The 9,140-nt window shown below is 44.9% G+C and overlaps 1 protein-coding gene across 2 annotated transcripts in view; it reads left to right on the top strand.

Moving 5' to 3' along the window:
• The window catches only part of fhip2b (FHF complex subunit HOOK interacting protein 2B), a 17,867-nt gene that overhangs the window by 1,389 nt on the left and 7,338 nt on the right, over window positions 1-9,140 (top strand). Inside the window, exons 2-9 of one of the 2 annotated variants that reach the window (XM_053324885.1) lie at window positions 2,218-2,296; window positions 2,492-2,577; window positions 2,679-2,762; window positions 3,491-3,595; window positions 4,017-4,136; window positions 4,892-5,119; window positions 6,311-6,498; window positions 7,933-8,038. In XM_053324885.1, coding sequence (XP_053180860.1) covers window positions 2,218-2,296; window positions 2,492-2,577; window positions 2,679-2,762; window positions 3,491-3,595; window positions 4,017-4,136; window positions 4,892-5,119; window positions 6,311-6,498; window positions 7,933-8,038 — 996 coding nt within the window. Of the gene's footprint in view, window positions 1-2,217; window positions 2,297-2,491; window positions 2,578-2,678; window positions 2,763-3,490; window positions 3,596-4,016; window positions 4,137-4,891; window positions 5,120-6,310; window positions 6,499-7,932; window positions 8,039-9,140 lie in introns of those variants that run through there. The other variant, XM_053324886.1, reaches the window with a different exon arrangement.

Below are 9,140 nucleotides of genomic sequence, written 5' to 3'. Positions count from 1 at the left end.
ATCATCGCCTGTTTTCCCCTGATATGATGGATCTGCTGCAGTTATTTTTTGTATGAACACCTCTCTCTCACTTTGGTACAGAGGGCAGGAGAGGAGAAAATGGGCCTCAGTTTCTATTTCTCCTGAAGAACAGTGTTTACATGTTCTTAGTTCTCTGGGCTTCCATTCTTTTTTATGCTGACCTTTTTCCACCTCTAGTTGATGGTCGGAGAGCCTGTACATTGCCAATGTGTGTTTTTGTTTGGGATTTTGTACGCTTATTAGATAATGTGCTGGAGAGTATTCTCTATCCAGTGAGCCATAACATTCCAATTTGTTGATGGTTTTAATTTCATTTTTCCAATTGTTAATATAATTGATTTTGTTCTCTTTGTCGATTGATATTAGGCGAGTTTTGGAGAGATTTTGGAGGTCTTCGATTTTGAGGTGGCAGGTTTCTCTGGTGTTACTCAGGGGGTCTGTCTCTGGGCAGAGGCTGTTACAGAGGAAGGCTCTGTGGTTGTAGGAGTCAGGGTCAGCTTGTGCTAAGTGCACCTGAAACTTAATGGACCTTTTGATCATGTGTAGAGAGAGAGGGAAGTGTCCCAGCATGATTTGGACACTTTCTATGGACCTTGAGGTTTTCTTTGCAGAACTGAAGATTAAATTTCTCTGTGGGTGTTGTATCCCATGAGGTGTGCCTCTGTGTCATTAGAGGGCCCCACACTTCACTTCCATACATAAGTATTGGTTTTATTATACTGTTAAATAATTTAAGCCAAATTGTAATTGGAGGATTGAATTTATATAGTGAGCTTTTGATGCTATAGTAGGCCCTGCGTGCCTTTTCTGTGAGGGAATGAATTGCTTTGTTAAAGCTTCCGGATGCAGTGATAATGATGCCGAGATAATTATATTCCATTGTATGTTGAAGTGTGGTCCCTCTTACCCTGAACACATGTTTGGATTCCTGAAGCCTGGCCTTTTTTTGGAATATCATGACTTTGGTTTTGTCAAGGTTGATATCTACGGCCCAGTTTTGACAGAACGTCTCCAGCAGAGAGAGGTTCTGCTGTAGACCATGTTCTGTTGGGGATAGTAGAACCAGGTCATCTGCATACATGAGGAATTTGATTTCTTTGCCTTGTAGATCTAATCCTGGGCTTGGGGACTGTTCAAGCAGAGTGGCCAATTTATTGATATAAATATTGAACAGAGTAGGAGACAGGTTGCATCCCTGATGTACTCCCTTTCCTTGTTTGAAGAACTCTGTTCTGTTGTTTCCAATTTTAACACAGCACTGGTTGTCAGAATATTTGGATTTGATTAGATCATATATTTTACCCCCAATTCCGTATTGGAGAAGTTGTAAAAATAACCCGTTGTGCCAAATTGTGTCAAAAGCCTTTTTTAGATCTACAAAACATGCAAATATCTTTCCTTTGTGTTTTCTGTGACATGGTGTTGGATGAGTGTATGAAGAGTGTATATGTGGTCAGATGTTTGGTGTTTGGGTAAAAAGCCAATTTGGCTTCTAGACAGAATATTATGTTCAGTGAGATAAGTGATTAATCTAGAGTTAAGGATGCTACAGAAGAGTTTACTCAGGTTGCTGTTAACACAGATGCCTCTGTAGTTGTTGGGGTTATACCTGTCTCCATTTTTAAATATAGGAGAAATGAGACCTTTATTCCAAACACTGGGGTAATATCCAGTGGCCAACACCAGGTTGAAGTGTTTTTGCACAGCAAGTTGGAGTTTTAAGTTACTGTGTTTCAGCATCTCTGAGTTAATGCTGTCTATACCGCAAGCTTTTCCATTTTTAAGGGTTTTGATTTTGTCTTGTATTTCTTTAATGGTGATGGGGTAGTCAAGGGTACATTGGTTGTCCTTCACTGTCCTTTCTAGTTCTTTCAGTTTGTCTATTGTTAAAATTTGGTTATGATTCAGACCATGACACTCTGGATTTTTATAGAGGTCATCAAAGTAATCTTTCCAGATTTTGCCGTTTTGAATTGGGTTGGTCTCTGTACGTGGGTTTCTGTTGATGTTTTTCCATAATTTCCAAAAGGTGTTATCATTTATTGCTTTTTCAATTTTGTTGAGTTCTCCCTCCATATAATGCATTTTTTTTCACCTGTCTGTCTCTCTCTCTACCTGTCTCTCTCTCTCTACCTGTCTCTCTCTCTCTCTCTACCCGTCTCTCTCTCTCTCTCTCTCCACCCGTCTGTCTCTCAGAGGGAACCTACAGTGGATCTCTTGGACTCTTTTGTGGATCACTGGAAATCAATAACTAATTATTACATCGAGACAACAGGTGAGGAGCTTCAACCTGCACATACTGTCTGATCATCACCTGTCAGCCAATCAGCTTCACCTGGTGTGTGTGTGTGTGTGTGTGTGTGTGTGTGTGTGTGTGTGTGTGTGTGTGTGTGTGTGTGTGTGTGTGTGTGTGTGTGTGTGTGTGTGTGTGTGTGTGTGTGTGTGTGTGTGTGTGTGTGTGTGTGTGTAGATGACAGTCGTCCGGTGAAACAGACAGAGATACCCTGGCGTCTCAAGCAGATGTTGGACATCCTGGTGTACGAGGAGAAACAGCAGGTAATACACACACAGAAACACACACACACACACACACACACACACACACATACATGTATTGATTATACAGTATGTGTGTATTGAAGTGTGTATTGTTTCAGGGTGTGGAGGAGACAGGCTCCTGTCTGGAATATCTGCTGCAACACAAACTATTAGAGACTATGTGCACACTGGGAAAAGCTCAGGTAACCACACACACACACACACATACCTGTTTTTACTACCTGGTGGGGACCCTGACTGGGTACCAGCCTTTCTAAAGGGTCTACAGACGTAATTTTAACTCCTAAATTCATCATAATTCTGTTTGAACAAAAAAATGACTTAAATATCAAAAACTCACATAAACCTGAAACCTGAATGTTGCCCCCCCTCATTGGGACCTGTAATGCTAATGTCTATTAGCATACAGCTGACATCACTGTTAGCCACAGTACAATTCATATTCAGTATTTGAACAAATGTTGGATTGAAACCCAAACCCAGGGGCTAATCGCTAAGCTAATATGCTAATACGAAGCTAACATGCTAATATACACACACACACTTTGTCAGGAGTCGGTCCCCACCGGGGAAATTCGTACACTGCAGTACCGTGTGTGACCTCTGGGGTTCACACACAGTCAGGAAAACCAACTTTGTGGGGACCAGGCCTATCAGGAGGCTGTTTGCTATTGATTCCAATGCTCGTTCCCATGGAAACCAGGAGTCGGTCCCCACAGGGTTGGTGATATGTCAGGTTGCGGTCCCCGCCAGGATAGAAAAACACACACACACACACAGACTGTTTCACTGCTGCTAACTGATGTGCACATTTATTTAATACACACTTGCCTGAACTTTTACACTGATGTTTAATATCCTCATCTCTCTTCTTCCTCTTCTTCCTCCTCCTCCTCCTCCTCTTCCTCAGTATCCTCCTGGCATGTGTCAGCAGGTCTTGCTGTTCTTCTCTAAGTTTTTGTCTCAGATGCAAAAATCTCTGCTGCAGCTGATCAACGTTTATAGACCTTTACAGGTAACACACACACACACACACACACACACACACACAGACACACACTCTCTCACACACACAGACACAGGAACACACACACACACACAGACAGAGACACACACACACACAGAGACACACACACACACACTCTCTCAGACACACACACACACAGACACACACACACTCTCTCTCACACACACACCTTCTCTCACACACACACACTCTCTCTCACACACACACACAGACACACACACAGACGCAGAAACACACACACACACACTCTCTCACAGACACACACACACTCTCTCTCACACACACAGACACACACAGACACACACTTTCACACACACACTCTCTCTCACAGACACACACACATATACACACACACACACGGGTCAGAACCACCCTGATGATGTCACTATGACGTTGCTCCGCCCCTCAGAAGCTGATTCGTCTCTGTGCACTTCCTGGCTCCAAAACCGAGAAGGAGGAAGCTCAGTTCTTATTGGTCGTCTGTTCCAGAGTCAAACAGGATCCACACGTGCTCCGATACGTCTTAGAGGTAAGGTGCCCCCCCCCACCACCACCAGTGCCCCCCCCCAGCAGTGCCACCCCTCCCCCCCAGCAGTGTGTCCTAATATTACCAACCAAGAAAAGACCCTTATTATTATATATCATATTGATTATAATATCTATTTATTGTCCGGTCTGAATCAGGCGGGGAGTTCTGGTCCTCTGAAATGAGGCCAACCAGGAAGTAACTTAGAGCTGCATTCTATCAAAAGGCCACCAGGGGGCGACCGTCTCTATACAAGTCAATGGAGAATTCACCAACTTCTCACTTGATTTCTAACCTCAGTAAACGTTTTCAAAATGTGTTTATGGTCTCAATCGCTAGTTTAAAGCCTTCTTCAATGCAGTATGATGTTCATTTGGGACATTTTGGCCTCCCTGATTTTATATGTGATGATAAAGCAGGGTATGCATTAGGGCGTGGCTACGTCCTGATTAACAGGTTGATCGACCAATGTCCTCGAGATCCAGCCCTCGTAACCATAGCAACCTCCCCGCTCCGCCCATGGCTCCGCCCATGGCTCCGCCTCATGCCCACATAAGTAGAATCAGCGTTTTTATTTTTCCCAGCATGCACCTGAAATTTTCAAGATGGCGCTGCCTAGATTAGAAACTATTGGTTTCCGAGCAGCAGTCCACAAACCAATGGGTGACGTCACGGATGTTACGTCCATTTCTTTTATGCAGTCTGTGATCTGAATCAGCTGACTGTCACATGACTCTCTGTGGATTCTGTGTCATCAGCTTCTGGACGAACCAGCAGTGAGGACGCCGACCTCCGACCAATCGCAGGCCTCCAATCACGGAGCAGAGTCGCCGCTGCCTTCCAGCCAATCAGATTCATGTGCCTCCAGCCCGGTCCAATCAGAAGACTCTACCTGCAGCCCCGTCCAATCAGAAGCTTCCAACTGCAGCCCCGTCCAATCAGAGTCCAGCCTGCTGTCGTGTCTGCTGCAGCTCACTAAGAGTCAGGTCAGTGTGACATCACTGTGACATCACTGTGACATCACTGTGACATCACTGTGCTGTGATTTGGCGCTGCTTAACCCTCCTGTTGTGTTCGAGTCAAGGAAGGAAGGAAGGAAGGGAGGGAGGAAGGAAGGAAGGAAAGAAGGAAGGATTGAGGAAAGAAGTAAGGAAGGAAAGAAGGTAGGAGGGAGGGAGGAAAGAAGGAAAGAAGAAAGGGGGATGGAGGGAGGAAAGAGAGAAGAAGGAAAGAAAGAGAGAAGGAGAGAGGAAGAACAAATGAAAGGAAGGAAGGAAGGAAGAAGGAAGGAAGGAAGGAAAGAAGGTAGGAGGGAGGGAGGAAAGAAGGAAAGAAGGAAGGAAGGAAGGAGGGAGGGAGGGAGGGAGGGAGGAAAGAAGGAAAGAAGAAAGGGGGATGGAGGGAGGAAAGAGAGAAGAAGGAAAGAAAGAGAGAAGGAGAGAGGAAGAACAAATGAAAGGAAGGAAGGAAGGAAGAAGGAAGGAAGGAAGGAAAGAAGGTAGGAGGGAGGGAGGAAAGAAGGAAAGAAGGAAGGAAGGAAGGAGGGAGGGAGGGAGGGAGGGAGGAAAGAAGGAAGGGATGAAGGAAGGATGGAGGAAAAAAGTAAGGAAGGAAAGAAGGTAGGAGGGAGGGAGGAAAGAAGGAAAGAAGAAAGGGGGATGGAGGGAGGAAAGAGAGAAGAAGGAAAGAAAGAGAGAAGGAGAGAGGAAGGACAAATGAAAGGAAGGAAGGAAGGAAGAAGGAAGGAAGGAAGGAAAGAAGGTAGGAGGGAGGGAGGAAAGAAGGAAAGAAGGAAGGAAGGAAGGAGGGAGGGAGGGAGGGAGGGAGGAAAGAAGGTAGGAGGGAGGGAGGGAGGGAGGGAGGGAGGGAGGAAAGAAGGTAGGAGGGAGGGAGGGAGGGAGGTAGGAAAGACGGAAGGGATGAAGGAAGGATTGAGGAAAGAAGTAAGGAAGGAAAGAAGGTAGGAGGGAGGGAGGAAAGAAGGAAGGGATGAAGGAAGGATGGAGGAAAGAAGTAAGGAAGGAAAGAAGAAAGGGGGATGGAGGGAGGAAAGAGAGAAGAAGGAAAGAAAGAGAGAAGGAGAGAGGAAGGACAGATGAAAGGAAGGAAGGAAGGAAGGACAGAAGTAAGTAAGGAAGGAAGGAAGGAAGCTTACTGACCCTTGTGCCTGACCACAGAGGGGCTCGGTGTGTCTGAAGGCCTACCAGAGCCTCCTGCTGCTGGCTGGATCCTCAGGGGACACTCTGGCTCATCACACCCAGCTGGGAGAGCTGCTGGCTGGGCGGCTGGTGGAGCTTTACTCCCTGCTGCCTCTGGAGGGTCTGGATCCCACGGAGCTGCAGAGCTGGCCTCACACAGCCTGGAGGTACACACTACACACAACTACACACAACTACACACGCCTGCACACGCCTGCACACACCTACACACAACTACACACAACTACACACAACTACACACACCTACACACTAGGGCTGGGCGATATATCGATATAAAAAATATATCGATATATTTTTTAATGAGATATGGAATTGGACCATATCGCATATATCGATATACGTATATATATTTCAAATTTGCGCTGTGATCCTTGCTCCAAACAAGCTGCTGACCCGGAGCTCTCTGCACTGCACTGCTCCCCGCGCCCCCGCCCCTCCTCTTTCACCCACAGAGGGGGAGGGGCTGGAGCACACACTCCGGCACTTTTCAACAAACTTGGAGGAAGCAACACCGTCTGTGGAGCGTACGAAGGACGAATTGGTTGGTAAAAGAAAAAGTAGTGGCTCAGTAATATGGAGATGGTTCGGATTCAAAGTATCAGATGAGCAACAAAATCACGTTATATGTAGGCAGTGCCATAAACAAGTTACAGCCAGGGGTGGAAGCACTGCAAATCTTTTTCACCACCTAAAACAGTGGCACAAACTGCAGTACGAAGGGTGTGTGAAACTGCGCGCTGCAGAAGCCCCAGCTGCAAGCCATCCACAACCCGCAAAAGCTCCAGCCCCGAAACAACGCTCACTGCAAGCTTCATTTTCCCGCAGTGTACCATATGAAAAGAAAAGTGACGAGTGGTGTACTATAACTAAAGCGGTCACTTATCGCATCGCTAAAGATGTGATCCCTGTTGCAACTGTGGAACAAGTCAGATTTAAAAAGTCGCAACTACTTTTAATAAAATAAAATTTTAATAAGCCATTTATAGTTGTCAAAATGTTGATGCTTTTCTCATATAAATATATTTATTTTACTTTATGGGCTATTTTTATTTAAGATGGGCTATATTTTTCATTTAAATGTGCACCTTATGGAGCTTTGATTTCAAAGAACGTACTCCTGTGGTTATACAGTATTTATGTTTACATTTTATTGTTCTTTGAACAGCTGAGCATTATTTCATCCTGCTGGTTTCAATCAAATTAATTGTGACATGTCATATTTGGCTTTGACTGTGACTAAACATTTGCTCTCACTTTGCGATAAAAATATCGGGATATATATCGTATATCGATATTCAGCCTAAATATATCGGGATATGACTTTTGGTCCATATCGCCCAGCCCTACTACACACAACTACACACGCCTGCACACGCCTGCACACAACTACACACAACTACACACACCTACACACAACTACACACAACTACACACGCGTACACCCCCCTACACACAACTACACACACCTACACACACCTACTGTGTGCACTACTGTGTGTACTACTACAGTATTGTGTGTACTACTACAGTACTGTGTGTACTACTACAGTACTGTGTGTACTACTGTGTGTACTTTCAGCTCCCAGTTCTCCCGTTGCCGTGCAGAGTCTCCTGCTGCTGATCACATGACCAACTTCTTCTGCTGGCTCGACTTCCTGGATCACCTGATGAGAGAAGCTCCACAGGTACGCACACACCTGTACACTGCCAAGTACTACTGTAAGTACTACAAGTACTACTGTAAGTACTACAAATACTACTGTAAGTACTACAAATACTACTGTAAGTACTGTAAGTACTACTGTAAGTACTATAGATACTACTGTGAGTACTACCAATACTACTGTAAGTACTACTGTAAGTACTACAAATACTACTGTAAGTACTACAAATACTACTGTAAGTACTGTAAGTACTACTGTAAGTACTATAGATACTACTGTAAGTACTACAAATACTACTGTGAGTACTACCAATACTACTGTGAGTACTACCAATACTACTGTAAGTACTACAAGTACTACTGTAAGTACTACAAATGCTACTGTAAGTACTACTGCTAATACAAATACTACTGTTGTAGTGTAAATACTACAGTAACTAGTACTACTGAAACATCCATTAGATGGTTTCTGTAACCCTTCATACAATCCTGGATCACATGACGCTGGATCACATGACGCTGGATCACATGACGCTGGATCACATGACGCTGGATCACATGACGCTGGATCACATGACGCTGGATCACATGATGCTGGATCACATGACGCTGGATCACATGACGCTGGATCACATGACGCTGGATCACATGATGCTGGATCACATGATACTCTAACAGCAGCGTAGCAGCGAGCTAACAGATGTTTGGATCCTGGTTTACATATAAAACTGGTTCCAGCTGATTCATGAAACAAGCAAGGTTACTTTATCGGTCTCCATGGAGACGATCGTCGTCTCCATGGAGACGATCGTCTCGGAGGAAGAAGTTGCAGCTCATGAATAAAAACAACATGCAGTACAAACGTTCATCAGGTCAAAATACAGACTGACACAGGATGATCCCACATGTACCGCCATACATGCTAAAGCTAACCAGGTTTCTGTCTGTGTGTGTCTGTGTGTGTGTGTGTGTGTGTGTCTCTGTGTGTGTGTCTGTCTGTGTCTGTGTCTGTCTGTGTCTGTCTATCTGTCTGTGTGTGTCTGTCTGTGTCTGTGTGTGTGTGTGTCTGTGTGTGTGTCTGTGTGTGTCTGTGTGTGTGTCTGTGTGTGTCTGTGTCTGTCTGT

The sequence above is a fragment of the Scomber japonicus genome, chromosome 9, assembly GCF_027409825.1.
Source record: "Scomber japonicus isolate fScoJap1 chromosome 9, fScoJap1.pri, whole genome shotgun sequence".
NCBI classification, from domain to species: domain Eukaryota; kingdom Metazoa; phylum Chordata; class Actinopteri; order Scombriformes; family Scombridae; genus Scomber; species Scomber japonicus.
The sequence above is the reverse complement of the archived record's forward strand: the minus strand, read 5'-3'. Positions and strand labels throughout refer to the sequence as shown.